At 39.9% G+C, this 17,529-nt stretch overlaps 2 protein-coding genes across 3 annotated transcripts in view; one reads left to right on the forward strand and one right to left on the reverse strand.

Annotated features, from left to right (window-relative positions):
- Nucleotides 1-4,896, reverse strand: part of LIN7A (lin-7 homolog A, crumbs cell polarity complex component) — a 242,791-nt gene extending 237,895 nt beyond the window's left edge. For both annotated transcript variants that reach the window (XM_068560209.1, XM_068560210.1), the window contains exons 1-2: nucleotides 4,771-4,896; nucleotides 1,181-1,298 (exon numbers count right to left, since the gene is read on the reverse strand). The gene's annotated coding sequence lies outside the window, so the exon portion shown is untranslated. The remainder of the gene's footprint in view (nucleotides 1-1,180; nucleotides 1,299-4,770) is intronic.
- ACSS3 (acyl-CoA synthetase short chain family member 3) overlaps nucleotides 4,608-17,529 on the forward strand; it is a 149,365-nt gene continuing 136,443 nt past the window's right edge. The window contains exon 1 of the mRNA XM_068560206.1: nucleotides 4,608-5,458. Coding sequence (XP_068416307.1) covers nucleotides 5,151-5,458 — 308 coding nt within the window. The 5' untranslated portion in view covers nucleotides 4,608-5,150. The remainder of the gene's footprint in view (nucleotides 5,459-17,529) is intronic.

Raw genomic sequence — 17,529 nt, forward strand, 5'->3', positions numbered from 1 at the left:
TTATACTAGGCTAATAAAAGTTTCAGTGGGAAGAAGCAATATAATGTTATAAAGAAACTCTATATCCACATACAGTTATAAGTATACAGATATAAAGAGGCAAACTTTATATTCACACCAAGTTATAAGAGTATCTGGATTAAGCAAAAAAAAAGCAAGTGTAAGCAAATAACAAAGAGAAGTTCACTGAAATCCTTTTTATACACAAAATATCTTCACTGGGAATTCTGAACACACTCTAGAGCTCTAAATATTCAGGTGTTCAATTCTAAAAACAGGTAGGGATTTGTATTAACAGGTAAAACAGAAAAGTATCACAAGAGTCATCTAAAGTCTCATCATTCAGAATGATGGTTGGAAAAAGTGTCCAAATACTTTATAATTTTCTTATGTATGTAAATGAGATATCTATTTTCATGATCTACTTAAAGTAAGCAATTTCTTTGTCTCCATATTTTTTTCAATTTTAAAATAGCTTCATTTGAAAGACTTGTGTTGTCTTCAAAACCCCCAAATGATTACCCACTTCTTTCTTAAATAAGAGCAGCTCTTGTTTTGGTTAACTGGACTTGTTTTTCATTTTCTAGTTTAATTTTATATCTTCCTAACACACACACACACACACACACACACACACTCATTGGTAACCCAAAGTAATGTTAGGTAATCAACTACACTTTATGAACAATTTTATTATAAAGGATATTTTTCCTTTTCATCATTTGTTCCCTGAAAATGAGATCATTTCTTATACATTTAAAGTATTATTACAAAAAAATTGGGTAACAAGCAGTGGCTTTGGTTTAAGAATATAAAACAGAAACAGAATACTTTTTAGGAATTATCTGTGAAGAAGAATTAAAATGATCTCTCAAGGATTTTGGTGATCTGATTAAAATATTAGCCATTTTTACTGGATTTTCCATCACATCTGCATTGATGAGATTTCCCCCCCTCAACTGTAAACTGCTATACAGATAAAAACAAAAACAAAAAAAAAATGAAACAAAAAAACCCCTCAGAACTTGAAAAAAATGATTGGAAATATTTGCCTAGGTCGTTCCTTTTCCAGTTTTTCTCAAATAAAAACAACTACATTTTTATTACCTTTTACTAATTAACACTAAATTTTAGGATTTTTTTAAGAAATAAAAATAAGGCTGGTGGATGAATCCCATACCTTATATTTGGTTGCTAGAATGAACTGAAGTTGTAGAGTTCTTCCCATCCACTGGAATGTTATTTGTTTTAATACAATTCTTTCATCCGCCTTTTTCTCCTTGCCTTTATTGCAATTACTATGTGGGCAAAAAGAAGAATGTTTCAAAATAGGAGTCTATAATTACATTACTATGAGTCATTTCACTTTAGAAGTTTTAAAAATATTTACTAAGCCATGAAAATCAGCATATTTTCCAGAAATTCTTTGCTAAATCAGAATAAATCTGCAGTGTTTCTGCAGGCTCAAATTTCAGCTCAGCATGTACCTGCTGCAGAGATAAAGTAATTTTTGCAAATGATTCCATGTGTACTTGCCAAGTTTTCATAATATCCAGGAAATTCAATATATAACATTTTTGCTTTTGTCATAAGTAAAAATCTTAGTAGTTCTAATACCTACCCAAAGTTAGACATTTAACTCTTAACAAATTTATGCAAAAATTTGAATTGTGTGGCCAGCAGAACACATGACCAGGGTAGTCTACACTTACTTTTAAATTGTGTACTCTTTAATCCTTTTTACTCTCTCTGCTAAAAAAGTTAGCCTGTACTAAGAATGACTGATCCTAGGCAGAAATTGTAACCCTAGGAAAAGTTAAGTTGTAGGATTCCTGTATATTTTTTCTCTTTTAATTCTAATTCCACTCTGCTCTTCTAATTTTCAGCAACTTTTTCATAGGCATTAAGTATTCCAACTCCAATTTCCTCTCTTCCACTCATTCCTTCTTGAGCAGTCTTTCACACTTCTTGATTCTCTTCACTCTTTCCTTCATTATTATGCTTTTTCCATTTACTAGAAACTTTCTCTCAGATAATCTGATTAATCTTTGTTTAAGATTTCTTTAAAACGTCATCTTGAATAGCATATTAAATATACCATTTATTGCCATACAATGAAATAAATATTGTACTTATAAAAAGCTGGAATTTTAGAGGGCTTGAACACTGAAAAGATTGCAACTACCTTGTCCCCAAATTAGTCAAAAATCTAATTTTATTTTTTGAAGCAGTATGGAATGTACATGCATGTTTCAATCAAAATAATTTCTTGCAAAAATTTCTAACTGTAAAATTTTAAGGGTGTTAATGAAGCTGGAGGTTTGGGGATTGATTTTTTGGAGTGGCTGTTTGTTCACAGGCTTTAAATTACCTTCATTTGCTACTGCCTTGGTGCTAAGCAATTTACACATATTTAAATCTTGCAACAATCCTGTGAGGTAAGGATTATCAGCCTCAAAATACAGACACTGAAAGCACACTGTAGGGAAATTAGCTCATTTTCCTAGTTTTCCCACCTAATTAGGGCAGTACTAGGATTCAAACCGAGTCTCAACGGCTAATGATTTTAAGCTTTTCACATGCTTAGCAATAGTCAACAGGTTTTTAGTGTCAAAGGTGAATGGGTCTCAAACTCAGGTCCTGGCCTGCATTTGACGCTATTTTGCAGCTTTCTATCTGGCTCAAGTTTCTCGTCTTACTGCCCACTCCTGTTCTGCCTCTCCACTACACTCCTCTTGTGCTGTACTGTACGCTCTTCCCTTGGCTTGAAATCGAACTTACATTCACAATCTGTTTCGTAAAATTACTTAAAACACGACAACATACTGCAGGGTCCAGAGAAAATGGTTCCACCCAGCAGTGGGGGGGAGGGGTCTAATTTCATCTCACACAATCTTTTAATTAGTCCTTTTGTTTTTAAGCCCTTAACCTTCATTCTGAACCTCCAGGGGAACCCAGGGCCTCCAAATCCTGAGGCATTTCAGGTGTGTGATGAGGAAATCTATTTTCTCCATTCACCTCCGCCTGCCTCCACCCCAGTCACATAACATGAATTCATTTTCTTTCCATTCTCTCACTTGTTTTCTTGTCCTCTCTGGTTCTCTCTGTTCTTGTGGGTGTTTATCATCACCACCACCGTACTTTCTTTTTCAGTGAGGTTTCTAGAAGAAGAGGAATGGATGTGGGTATTCACCTTGTCATATTTTATTGGAAGTCTAAAATCTTTCTTCTTTTTAATAATCATCCTGGTGTGAAAATTATGGACTTTGGAGTCAGATTCTCCACCTTTTTCAAGTTGGGGCACAGAGAGAAAACGGTCTTTGTATAGCATGCTGGGGTGGGTGGCAGGACTAGCCTGAGGAACCTGTGCACCTTGAATTGCTGGTGTGCCAGGATATCCATCACACAGCCTCAAGGTGGTAAACACTGGGATTATACTTCCCGCTTCTTAGTACTTGGGAAATACAGGAGCTAACATATTCGAAAGCGCCAGCACAATGTGGATACACAGTAAGAGCCAGTAGAGATCTGCTTGCTTCCTTCATATCCCCCGCAACAAGTCACAACTTACACAATGCAGGGGTTCACATATCTGCTAAGCAAACGACTAAGATGGACATCACTGTAATACAATAGGGGATGATGTGGGGTCAGAGGATCTTGCAGACCAGACAGCAGCATTAGACGGCTGGGCAGAGGAAAGGAGAAGGACAGGAGGTTATCTGGCTTCCTAACTCCCTCTGCATTCAAATAGTGACAAGTGCCTTTTGCTATTGGAAATCATTTGCTGTGAGGCCTTTGGTAGAGAGTAGCTGCAGGTGTTAGGGAAAAGTCTAGTGCCTTCTTAGTTGAAAGGGAATAGCTGAGGTGATTATTTAAAGAAATGTTCTTTGTTTTGCACTAGATTTATCTCTGTTCTGTTTAACCTTTATCTTCACATTATTCTTTTCCTGCAGAAAAAAAAAAATCTGTTTACAGCCTCTCAAGTTTACAATCTTCCTAGGGTCGGGGCATTCATTATTTCTCACTTCAGATTTGGGAATACACATCTTTACATTTAAAGCTGCAAACACCGTCACACCAAACAGAATATGTTTGGCTAACAAAAGGCAAACGAGATCGCATCTGAAATGCACTAACGGGTAGAAAAACCAGTGAAGGAATCTGGAGAATGTTAAACCCAGACGGTACTCTATACCGCCTTTCTCTTTTAATTTTCCTCAGCTTCCTCTTTTTCTCTTTTGATTCATCTTGATTTTGTTCTTCCTTTGGGCTTAAATTTTGGGGGGGGGGCGTGGGGTCTCATCCAAAAAAAAGGGCAAAGAAACGCCAAAGAGGCAAATGGGCAGGGAGGAAAAGCAACAAGTCACTCTGCTTTCTGCCTAGACCCTTCGGGGAGTCCAGTCGACAAGTGAATCCCCATTCCAACGGCGTAACCTTCCCCAGCGCCAGGCACCCCCAAAGCACTTCCCAACTCGGTCGGGCAACCTCCCTCCTCCCCTCCTCCTCTCTCAGCTGTCGGGAAATCCTGGAGCAGCCCTTGCCCAGGTGCCACTTGTTTTTTTAAATAGCCGAGGATAGAGCTTTGTCTTAAAGAGAAAGAAAGAAAACTCGACACTTCAGGGGCTGGGCCGCAGAGACTAGCTTGGCGGATTCCCGCTGCGGGCCGAGGCGCGGCCGCTCCACCGGCTCGCTCTCCAGAGACCAACCCCGAGAAGCTGCGCACAGCTTGTTTGTTAGAAAACAATGAGTTGAGTCCGTCGGCCTCACCTTAGGGGTACCTGTGCGTCGGAGAAGGGAGGCCGCTCTGCAGCCTGAGCGCGGTTTTCCAGGCGAAGTCGCGGAGCTGGAGACGCGCGGAGGCGTCGGGTTTCGCGCGGCGCCGCTCTCGCCCCGCGCGGGGACGCTGTGAGCCCACCTCCCCGCCCCCGCTGCAGCCTGTAGCTTCCCGCGACGCTCCAGGTCGGTTTTTGCCGGCGACTCCAGTGTTACTTCCAAACTCCCGGGTTCTGGGCACACCTCGGAATTTGCCCCCGCCTCCCGCCTGCTCCCCTTGGGGCCCAGGAAGTCGCGAGCGCCCCAGGGGTCGCCCGAGGAGTGGGCTCGGGACCGCGGGCAGCGCAGCCTGCAGGGGGGCGCCGCCGGCAGCGATGAAGCCATCTTGGCTGCAGTGTCGCAAAGTCACCGGAGCCGGGGGACTCGGGGGGTCCCTGCCCGCGTCCTCTCCCGCCCGGGGAGCCGGCCCGGCCCGCAGGGCGTACGTGGCCCCCGGCCCACGGGGCGCTCTCGGGGGCCGGGGCTGCCGGGCGCTGTCCTCGGGCGGCTGCGAGTACAAGACCCACTTCGCGGCCTCGGTGGCCGACCCCGAGAGGTTCTGGGGCAAAGCCGCGGAGCAGATCAGCTGGTACAAGCCCTGGACCAAAACGCTGGAGAACAGACATTCGCCTTCCACCAGTTGGTAAGTGACGTCTTCGCCCACCCCCCTCTCTCTTGGGTGCCAAGGCTTGGCGTCCCCTGCACCGGAACATGGAGTTCTTTTGGGACAGAGAATGAGACTGGAGATGGCCTCAGACCTTTTAATTTGTGTTTAAAATTTCAATTTCGTAGTCAGCTCTTTTGCCTTGTCCTGAAGGATTCGGTTACCTATTGTGAGCCCCGCTTCCTATAGACCAGAAATTTACCTGTATGGCGGGGCTCTGCTTAGTTGAGCAAGAGCCAGCCCCCAGGGACAGCACAGTCTAGTGTGGGAAGCAGCCACGGGGAAACAAGTGCAAGAACAGGGATAAACTAGGGGAGTGTTACCAAGTATCCACACACTCGGAGGAAGAGAGTCAAGGAACGACTTCAATAAGATCACACCTAAGTAGGGTTTGGAAGGGTGGGTATGTCTTCTCAAAGTCGACAAGGTCTAATTATTAAAGTCCACGAGGTGGAACACAGGTTGAAATTTGACTGTTGATATGGTTGCGAATAATTATGTTGGCTGGAGAGGTGGGAAAGGGGGCTGGTGAGTCAGGGGTTGGTTTGGGAAGGGATTTAGGTATCATGCCAAGTAGCTCGGATTAGGTCCACAGCCCTGTCCTGTATATGAAGCTGCAGTACGGGGTACCCAGAAAGAATGCGCATACAGGTAGGTGGTGCTAGAAATCATGGTAGGAATGAAGTTTTCTGTTTTTCGTTTTCCTCCTAGAGTTGCAGTTATAAGTAGTTATAAACATTGTTTTTATATTGTAACAATATAATAACTGTGTGACTCACACAGTCAGAACTGTGAGTCACACAGTCAGAACTCAAGAGTTGTGGCTGCTCTTTGGGCCATGGGCCTTAAGAGTGTGGTTGCTTTCATCAGCCAGCCATTAGGGAGAGATGTTTCCTGTAAAAGTTTGAAAAACACTGCAGTGGGGTTTCCCACTACCATTTCCAAGGTCCCAGCAGTGAAATGGGGGAATGACATGGTCAGGTTTGCATTTGACAAATGCCTTCTTTTTTTTTTAAACATCTTTATTGGAGTATAATTGCTTTACAATGGTGTGTTAAGTTTCTGCTTTATAACAAAGTGAATCAGCTATACATATACATATATCCCCATATCTCCTCCCTCTTGTGTCTCCCTCCCACCCTCCCTATCCCACCCCTCTAGGTGGTCACAAATCACCCAGTTGATCTCCCTGTGCTATGAGGCTGCTTCCCACTAGCTATTTTACATTTGGTGGTATAGATAAGTCCATGCCACTCTCTGACTTCGTCCCAGCTTACCCTTCCCGCCCCCCCCACCCCCGCCGTGTCCTCAAGTCCATTCTGTAGTAGGTCTGCGTCTTTATTCCTGTCCTGCCCCTAGGTTCTTCAGAACCATTCTTTTTTTTTTTTTTTAGATTCCATACATATGTGTTAGCATACGGTATTTGTTTTTCTCTTTCTGACTTACTTCATTCTGTATGACAGACTCTAGGTCCATCCACCTCACTACAAATAACTCAATTTCATTTCTTTTTATGGCTGAGTAATATTCCATTGTATATATCTGCCACATCTTCTTTATCCATTCATCTGTTGATGGACACTTAGGTTGCTTCCATGTCCTGGCTATTGTAAATAGAGCTGCAATGAACGTTGTGGTACGTGACTCTTTTTGAATTATGGTTTTCTCAGGGTATATGCCCAGTAGTGGGATTGCTGGGTCATCTGGTAGTTCTGTTTCCAGTTTTTTAAGGAACCTCCATACTGTTCTCCATAGTGGCTGTATCAATATACATTCCCACCAAGAGTGCAAGAAGGTTCCCTTTTCTCCACACCCTCTCCAGCATTTATTGTTTGTAGATTTTTTGATGATGGTGACAAATGTCTTCTTGTAGAAAGTAGGAACCTGAAATGGAGAAAGACATCTTGACCGGAGACTGTTCTGTGTCACCACCATGCTCTGTCCTCTGTTGATTATTTGGAGCTGATTACATGGTTTTATCTTTAGAATCTGAGCACATTTCCCCATCCAGTTCAATTTTTTCAGTAGTGTTTCAGAGGATTTTTCAGATCCTCTCTTATGTGCTGGACAGTGGCCCAAGCACTCGGTATGCATGCAGCGAAGGGGTAGGGGTAGGAGTCATGATGGTCAACAGCATGGTCTCTGGTGCCAGAATTTTGAGTTTGAGTTCTGGCCCTTACAGTTACTGGCTGTGTGTTCATAGGCAAGTTGCTTAATCTCTCTGTGCTTCAGTTTTCTCATATATAAATGTAGAACTAGTAAGAAGATTATTAAAGGGTTAAGACCAAGTCTTAATGAAATAGACCCTATAAATGTTAGAGGAAGAATAGTTGTCTTTGTACTTTAATACCACAATTATTTAAGAACAGGAAATCCTAGTGTTTCTGAGATCAAAACACAGGATTATTGTCTCGCCTAATAATGTGTTCTCAAAAAGTTCTATGTCCATATATCTGTCATAAAGTATGGAACTGAAATTATTTACGTGACCATCCTTCGCATAAAACTGCGTGCAGAGAACCCAATTAAGAAGTCACTGGGATATTCCAAGTAAAAACCAATGAGGGCCAGACCTAAGGCAACAGCAGTGGCAATGGAAAGGAAAGGACAGGTTTCTAGAGGATTAGTTGAAGTTGGTGAGGGCTCAAGGGAGTGCAGAGAATGTGGAAATCAAAGTGTCCATCAAATAGATATTTAAGATCTGGAGATTTTCTCTCTGATGTTTTTTTCTCTTCTTAATTTCGAGTTGCTTGCCTAAATTTTAAAAAATTGTATGCAGGCTTTCCTGGTGGTGCAGTGGTTGGGAGTCCGCCTGCCAATGAGGCGGACGCGGGTTCGGGCCCTGGTCCGGGGGGGATACCACATGTCGTGGAGCAACTGGGCCCCGTGCGCCACAACTACTGAGCCTGTGCTCTAGAGAGCCCGCGAGCCACAGCTGCTGAGCCCGCGTGATGCAACTGCTGGGGCCCGTGCGCCTGGAGCCTGTGCTCCACAACAGGAGGGACCACCACAGTGAGAAGCCCACGCACCTCAGCACGGAGTGGCCCCCCTCTCGCTGCAACTAGAGAAAGCCTGCGTGCAGTGACAAAGACCCAACACAGCCAAAAATAAAAACAAATAAATAAATTAATTTAAAAAAATTTGTATGCATAAAATGTTCCTTTTTTAATGAGGATTTTTGTCAAAGGGTCCTTGTAGGTATTTTCAAAAATTCAGTACATTGTAGCTCACTGACATTTGACAATATTGTATCTGAATTCTTTGTACTCTTGGAATCACGTGGCTGTACCTGTTTTACAGCAGCCCAACAGATCAAAGTGAATAACAGATAAATCTTTGAGTCTGTATTTATTTTAGCAGTGTGATTCCGTCTTACTAAGGAGTTTGGTTGGCAGAGCAGAGTTGGGGAGGCAAGTAGACATAGCAGACCATACATCTAATCTGAAGCTTCATTCAATAAGTGGTTTCAATCTGAATCCTATTTGCAGATATTTCTCATTGGTTAACATTTTTCTGCAAAGGTAAACTCAAGGGCAGGACAAATGTCTTTTTTTTTTTTTTTTTTAATTTATGTCCCTAGATTCTAGGACAGAACAGACATATGAGTTTGAAAAGTGATAGTCAGATAACAGGATACATAGATCTGATGATTTTTGATTCTGTATGTCTTGGGGGGTGGTAAGTGGATACAGGCACAATTTGATGTGAAGGTGCTTTGCTTACTTCTTTTTGAAGCTGGGATCGAGGGAAGGGAGATGTTGACTGCCAAGTTCTTAAGTAAAATGAGGAGGGGTTGCTACAGCTAATTGTTCTCTTCTAGGTGGAGCTGACATAGGTGTAGTCAAGATCTCTGATGCCCTTTGGCTTCCGAGAGGCGAGAGGGATTCTCTTTCCTCATTATAAGCTTGTCTGTTCATTTTTCATGAAAGTAAACTCCCCTCCGAATCTACAGGCCTACCAAAAGCCCCAACACATAAATAGTAATGCATATTAGCTTTCATAATGACGTAAACTACCCAATAGTAGTTTACAAATGCAGTAGTGTGAGCATGGAATAGAAATCTTTAAGGGTGATATACTAGGGACTTTCTATTGTAGGCAATAGCCCTGTAAAATACATTTCTGGGACTGTAATCGCTGAGATCTTTGAAAGACAAATTACATGTAGGTGCTTTAGGAACATGTGAAGAACCACCTTTCCTCACAGTTTGTTGGTTAATTCACATTGTTGACACCTAGCTTTGGGGGGACTAAATTCTCTATTATAGAGACTTCAGTAGAGAACTGCAATATAAGGCGAAGCAATTAGAACTCCTAGTAATTTCTCTAATCCTGGAACAACAGAATGGATGTTTTGGTTATTTTCTCCTGATGAATTAGACATCCTGCTGCCTTTCCTGAAATTGAAATCCAGCTGCCATTCTGAAGAATTAGACAATTCACTTTTGCATGCATTGTGGTTAACTCTTCAGTCTGAGTCATCCCTTATGCCTGTCTTTGGAAGCATTGCAATTCTATTTTAGTTTATTTTTATTTAAACAACATTCAATGATCAGACTCTCACATACTGTTTGGTTTAGAATTTAATATGCATTAACAGTGACTATAAGCTGAAAAGGAAAAGTCTCTGACTAAATGCAGATTATTAGAAAATGATTTCTGCTTGGTTAACATCTCTATAATGGAAATTGTTTAGGTTAACATGAAAGATCTCAGTTTCTTACTAGCTATGAGATAAAGGTTGTTTAATCCCTCCAGGTCTTAAAATGGCTCATAAGTGGTAAAGACACCAATCATTCACTCACTGTGTGTATAGTACAGAGAAAATGATGAAAGAGATAGTGGAGAAACTCACTACACAGCGGTAGGGGAGACATACATTAAATAAATTATTACAAACCTATTTATTTAGAGTTGCAGTAGATGCTATGAAATAACGGGATTTAACATAATCTTTTCTGGAAGGATCATGGTAGGAGTCTTGAAGAAATGATGGTTAAACTGAGATCACAATGAGTAGAGATTAGACTGAGAAGGAGAGAGGAACATTGCAGACAAAGAAAACAGCACGTGCAAAGTCCGTGAGGTATGAAGTAGCTCAGTAAATTCTAGAAACTGAAAGAAGGCTAATGAGGCAGGGAAATTATCAAGAAATAATAGAAGAAGAAGAGAGCCATATTGTAAATGGTCTGGTGAGTCTTGTTAAGGATTAAAAATTTCCTGGCACAAAACACATGTCACATAGTGGATGATCAAAACTTGAATTTACTACTCTTCGTTCTGCACTGGAACAAGAAATGTTTGCGTTCAACCCCAGGTCCGCCGCTTGCTTTGGACAGGCTTCAATATCCTTATTGAATAAGAATAAAATAAGAATGATGATAGTATCAATTTCTTAGGATTATAGTGGTGGTGGGGAGTATGTAAAACGTCTAGGACTGTGCCTGACACACAGTACTAGGTACTAATGTCTTTGGAATATATAAGCTAATATGGTCCAGGAAGCTTTCAGGGAAATGATAGCATTTAAACTCAATCTTAAAGTAGGACTTAGAAAGAAAAACACTTCTGTGTGCAGAACAAACATGACAGAGGGATAGCGGTGAGAAAGAACCAAATATGCTTGTAGGATAGAATGAACAGTTGGCTTCTAGTGATTATTTTGAGTTACTGGTACTCGAATTCAGAAGGTAGTTTCAGGATGGTTTTGGAAGGCTTGGAATAGAAGCTAAGGCATTTGCATTCACTTCTTAGGCTGTAAGTCACAACCTGATTGTAATCCTGCAGATAGGTTTTGTGTGACCCAGGTGCTTTTTGTTTGTTTGCTTTTTAAAGTAGTTGTCAGTATTTAAACATTGGAAGATTTCATCTAAAATATAAATTTCCTTTAATGATTCAGTTTTTGGGGCTTCTCTTAAAAAAAAAAAAAAAGCAGAATATCTGTCAGCAGTGAGTCAGCATTCTTGCATTGCAACACTTGGCTGGAACTGAGTGACTGCTGTCCCAAGCTAAATTAGACATAGTGACTGCCTGGCAGTGGGGTGTAAGGAAGTAAAGAAGTTATGGTCAACGTGACAATTTGACTCAGCTATCCAAGTGGAGGAATTGATTGTGAGATTAAAGATAATGAGTTGAAAACTTGGCGAGGACTTGTAGAATTATAGATTTGACTGAAATTTGTAAAGAGGTGAGAGCTGAAGCTTGGTGAATGCCGAGTGGGGAGAGAGAGAGAGCAATTTAGAGGGAGAAAGAGGAGAGGGAGAGAGAGAAAGAAAAAAATACTAAAAACTGAACTTGGAAGACAAGTAGAAGGGGAAAAAAAAAAAAACCTATGAGAGTGAATGAGGCTTGTTCAAAGAAGTAGGAGAAGGAAGAGCAGGATATTTTTGTGCCATGGAGTAAGAGGGAGAAAAGAGATAAAAATAGGGCAAATCAATAGCGGTAAAGGGCTCTAGAGATGTTTTGAGGCTATTGGATTGAAAGATAGCAGTTTTGACTCAGGGATCCTCAGTGAGTTTTAATAATGTGATGTCAATGGAGAGATGAAAGCCAAAGCCAGCATCCTGCATTACGGGGTGAACTGATGGTAGGCCAAACGAGTCCATGGAGATGTTTGACAGTGACAGGAAGGGGACACAAGATGATAGCATGTGGAGGTGTCTCGGTTACCTGAAAAATAGTTTCCTCACTATCTTTACTTTCCCCTCCTCCCCCTTTAGGAGAATCCTTTGTTTAAAGGCAGAAGTGAAGAAATCTGTGAAATAGGAATCAAGGGAATTTTGCTTATTTTGAAACCTGTTCCCCATCAACAGGACTCCGTGTTTTTACAAGTTGAACTTTGTGTGGTTTCTTATCTTTTTTTTTTCTTTAGATACCACAAGTTCATGGAAGAAACAAAATGGAAAAGTCTAAAAGATGGAGTAAAAAGCTACTCAGCAGATCTATATGTTCTTGTTGTATATTGCAGAGATTCTACTGAGCTAGATATCTAAGCATTTGATTGTGAGTTTGACAGGGAAGATAAGGAGGCAGTTAAAAAAACATGAAAGAACTAAGATTTGTTGATTTGTTAAGTTATTCTGGGGTTTCAGACATCATGTCAGTAAGTGGTTCAGAGGGAAGAAAGTTCTTTATCTTGTACTTGCAACTTTTCTGAGTTTGACATTCTTTCAAAAGAAAACAAATAAGGAAAATATAATGTGGATTTTATATAACCAGAAAGTAATTTAATTCCTCTACTGAATTTTGATTCTTTGGCAAACAATTAGTCAGCCATGTTAAACTGTTTCAGAAATTCAGTCTCTCTCTCTCTTTCTTTCTTTCCTGTAAAATTTCCTTCGTATTTATCAGGTATTATTAAAATTATATTTAATTCTGGTTTGAAGGTGAGAGTTTTATCTAGAGATGAAAAATGTGTCCTCTTTTGACAAACTCTAAATGAAATGAATTTATTCATAATATTGTGCACAGTACAGGTATATTTAAAATTTAAATTATCATTTTTTATAAATAAAAAATATTTTATTAAGGTACCTGGTCAGCATGAAAAATGACCTGTTAGAAATACTGTCCCTCAGATAACCTCATCAACAAAGATCAATTTCAAAAGATCGGCCTTATTTTATATTCTAAAGGTCAGCGGCTTGGTGCTGTTCTGTGTGTAATTTTCTCTGTCATGCTGCTGAACATTCAGGACAGAACAGAGTGAACTACTGGAATGCTACGATTACATAAGCAAGGATGGATTGCCTGACAAATGGCACAATCAATGAACAATGGAAATTCAATCAGTTGTGACCAAGTGTGGGAGAAAGTCCAAACTCTTATCACCTCCTGGAAGGTGGCTTACTTTTCCTTTGTTCATGCTATATACTGTTAGTTGAGAAAAAAAAAATCCAGTGGTTGAAATTATTTGTTTCTCCTTCTCCTCCTCCTCCTTCTTCTTTTTCTTTTCCTTCTTTCTTTCTTTTTTTTTTTTGAAGAATTTCTGCTTAAGCAGCAACTCCATGAGGGAGATCATTGCTTTCCATTGTGGTGTGACATTTGAGAGAGAAATGTGTGGGAGGCTAATGAATCTTTGTGCTAATATATATGAATGTAATAACTTCTTTAAATTACAGTTTTAGGAAGCACATCTGAATGTAGAAATTAATTATTTAAACCATGTGGTTAGAGAACTTGTAAAAAGTATGAATTATATAAACTTTTGCTGGTATTATGGCCAAATGAGGTAAGCGACAGTGCATAGAAAGGAGAAGTATTATTCTTATACTATCTAGGAAAATTGAAGTTTAAGAGTTTCCAGTTTGAAATAGTCCAGTTGAAAATCTTAGAATAGCTGAAAACAGCTTTTTCAAATACAATGTTAGAGAAGGATAGCGTTTGATTTATAACTTTTAGGTAAGTAGTGAATTTTACTGATTTAAAATATAAGTTGCTCTCAGTGGAAGAAACGCATCTAAAGTCTGTAGGTCTTTGATTTAAGAGATAACTCTGGACAATAGGAATACGTTCTCCTTAGGTTTTGATGTTAGAATAAAAACATTTCCCAAGTATAATTTTTAAGATGTCTCCCAAGTGACATCAGTTAAGTAAAAGAAATTTGGGAAGATTAAGGGAAAAGAAAGAATGCTCCGTATCTGCTGTAGACATGATCAGTATAGATATTTGTGCAAGAAAAAAAATTAGTACAATAAAATGGTAAAAATATTTAGTAGTCGAAGGGACATAAAATCATTATTATTGACTGTTTGCTAAAATAACCATAGGCAAATGCATCGGAGCTTAGAAAAATCTACTTTTGCACTAATCACTTTGCTTTCTCTCCACACTTTATTAAAGTTTTCGTAGCGTTTCATCGATTCTCAATTGAGAATTTAGCGCTTTTCTAAACCACAAATGCCCTGACATTGCCTTCTTCCCAACTCTCCCTGCTTAATCAAGGCCGAATGAAGTTTGTCACTGTTACTAATGGGAATTTGTACGATAAGCCAGCGGTCCCCAACCTTTTGGCACCAGGGACCAGTTTTGTGGAAGACAATTTTTCCACGGACGGCGAGGGCTGTGGGGGGATGGTTCAGGCGGTAACGCAAGTGATGGGGAGTGATGGGGAGCAACAGATGAGGCTTAGCTCGCTAGCCCACTGCTCACCTCCTGCTCTGCGACCCGGTTCCCAACAGGCAGTGGACCTCTACCGGTCCTTGGCCTGGGGGTTAGGGACCCCTGCGATAAGCTATTTTGGTGGGTAGGAGAAAAAAACTCTTGAGGATCATTATTAGTGGAGAAAAACAAACTGATCTGGGTTAAAACTTAGGCCCCACTCTTTGAACAATACATTGTCCCAAATAATTATAAAATGGGGACTGTGGTGGGTATTATTGTTCAGCAATGTCTGTTATCTACTTTTGAGCACACAGGAGGATTGGATTTCCCCACCCAGGCGTGGTTATGTGATTAGCTTTGGTAATGCAACTGGACTAAGGTGTGTCACTTCCTGGTGAAACATTTAGTGGCCAGTGCTTCAATCCTTAGTCCCCTCTGGTCTGTCAGATCCATCGTGGAAGCACCTGTAGCCTGGATTGCTGAGCAAAAATGCATAGATGACAATGCTTCCGGGAGTCCACTTGAAGCCTCAGTAAAGTTGCATGAGTGAGAAGTAAACGTATTTTCAAGTTGTTGAGGGTTTGCCATTGTTACTGTGTGTAATCCAGCCTGACTATCTTTATTGATTGTGAAATCAACAATATATATATAATCTATAATAATAACTTCTAGGACTGTTAGAATGAGTAAGTTTGCTCATGTACATAAATAGTGAGTGTCCAGCATATAGTGAGAACAGCTAAGCTTTATGGTATCCATGCTATGAGCCAGGTACAATACTAAGTACTTGAATTTATTTAAGTACTTGAATTTATTTAATATTTCTAACAACCCTGTGACGTAGGGTACCTTTTATTCTCGTTTAGTGGGTATAGAAATGGAGATACAGAGAGTTTAAGAAACTTGCCTAAACATATAAAACTAGTAAGTAGGGCTTCCCTGGTGGTGCAGTGGTTGAGAATCTGCCTGCCAATGCAGGGGACACGGGTTCGAGCCCTGGTCTGGGAAGATCCCACATGCCGCGGAGCAACTAGGCCCGTGAGCCACAACTACTGAGCCTGCGCGTCTGGAGCCTGTGCTCCGCAGCAAGAGAGGCCGTGACAGTGAGAGGCCCGCGCACCGCGATGAAGAGTGGCCCCCGCTTGCCACAACTAGAGAAAGCCCTCGCACAGAAATGAAGACCCAACACAGCCAAAAATAAATTAATTAATTAATTAATTTAAAAAAACAAAAGAACTGGTAAGTAGCAGATCTAGGATTTGAACCCAGGCAGTCTGAATTTAGTGTCTGTACTCTATCTAAATATATACTACATTATATTGTTTCTATAATAATTGTCTTAGTTAATTTTAGTTTTTTTTTTTCTTCTCTTACCCCTTCTCTACTGAAACCACTAAAAGTAATTTAAAAAATCTGCATCTACATATCAGAAACATGTGGAAAATATCCCTATTATATCTGGAATAATAGATTGATGTTCTTTGAAAAAATAAACTGTATTTTTAATATAAAATATTTAAAATGTGTACAACAGTCCCAAAAGTGGTGGGATAGGGGCTTTATATTAATTGTTACCTACTTTAGAAATGTTTCCTGGACAGTAGAAAACAATATTAAGCCCTTCCCTTAAAAATGCTGTGTTGGTTTTCTGGCTTAAGGAAAATCTATAATGACCACATTACTCATTGCTTGTAATATGCTTTCACATTATTTTTATGAGAACATGGTGATAAATAGCCTAATTAATTCATCTAATTATGAATATTTGAAAATTTTCCTTTCCTCCAACTTCTCAGTAAAAGAAAATGCTAGGACTTGTTGTATGTTTGTAATTATGGCAGTTGTTGATTTTGATTACTTTTTTAATGCATTCAAGTATAGTGTTCTTTGCTGTTTTGCTTTCGCTGCTTTTCATCTTGATCCTAGTGCAGGTGGACAGGCCTTGATAAATGGCATATGTTAAGTGCAGAGGTGAGTTTTTTTAGGAATCATATTGTATCTGTCTCTCTTGGTTCTAATATGAATATCTTATTTTTGAAATCCAGTACAAGGACCATGAGTTGTGGGCTGTCTCACTTACCTGTGTTATACCATAGGTGTTGCAAAACTTTGGGGAACAAATGATCTAAAAATGTTAAATTTTCCGTTGAGTGTTTAGGGGGTGAACCACAATAATATTTGGAGAGTCTGTAATAGATTGAGAAGGAAACTCACATGTGATTATTCTCTAGCTCATGACTAAGCTATTCATTCCTTTCTTTAAAACTGAGGCACGCCTCTCAATAATGATAATAATAACAACAGTAATAACACCCATGGCAATACAACAGCAGTCGCTAATTATGGAGCACTTGCTCTGGGTCAGATGCTATGCTAAGACTATGTATTTTTTGAATCCTTCTGACGCCTTGTGAGATAGGTATAGTTATAATGCATTTTTATGACTGTGTAAACTAAAGGACAGAGAGATTAAGTGACTTGTAATATAGCGGTAGACTTAATTTTTCACACCCATTGGGTCACATGGTAAAAGCCTAATTTTGGTAATGAGTTGTGACTACACTCTTTAACTTCTTCTGTCTGGTTGTCATATGACTGTACCTAGAAAGTACAAAGGAATGAAAACAATGTTAAAATTTTAAAAAAAGTTTAATCAGAGATGTAACTTCCTTTCTCCCATTTGTCTCCTAGGTTTCTATGTGTCTTCCACTCTCCTCTCATTTTAGTGGAATGTAAATCTTCACTGTTTTCCCAGAGTCAACTTGTACATGTCTTCTTGACAAATGGTTCTTTCCTAAAAAGCCCATCACCTTGAATCTCACTTCCCTTTAAGCTAGTTTGGCAAAGAATGCTCAATTCCCATCTCCGTTTAGTCACTATACACCCACTGTATAAGCTCATTCTCCACTGATACTTTTCTCTTACCAGTAATTAAAAAAATCACAACT

The sequence above is a fragment of the Eschrichtius robustus genome, chromosome 13 (genome assembly GCF_028021215.1).
Source record: "Eschrichtius robustus isolate mEscRob2 chromosome 13, mEscRob2.pri, whole genome shotgun sequence".
Lineage (NCBI taxonomy): Eukaryota > Metazoa > Chordata > Mammalia > Artiodactyla > Eschrichtiidae > Eschrichtius > Eschrichtius robustus.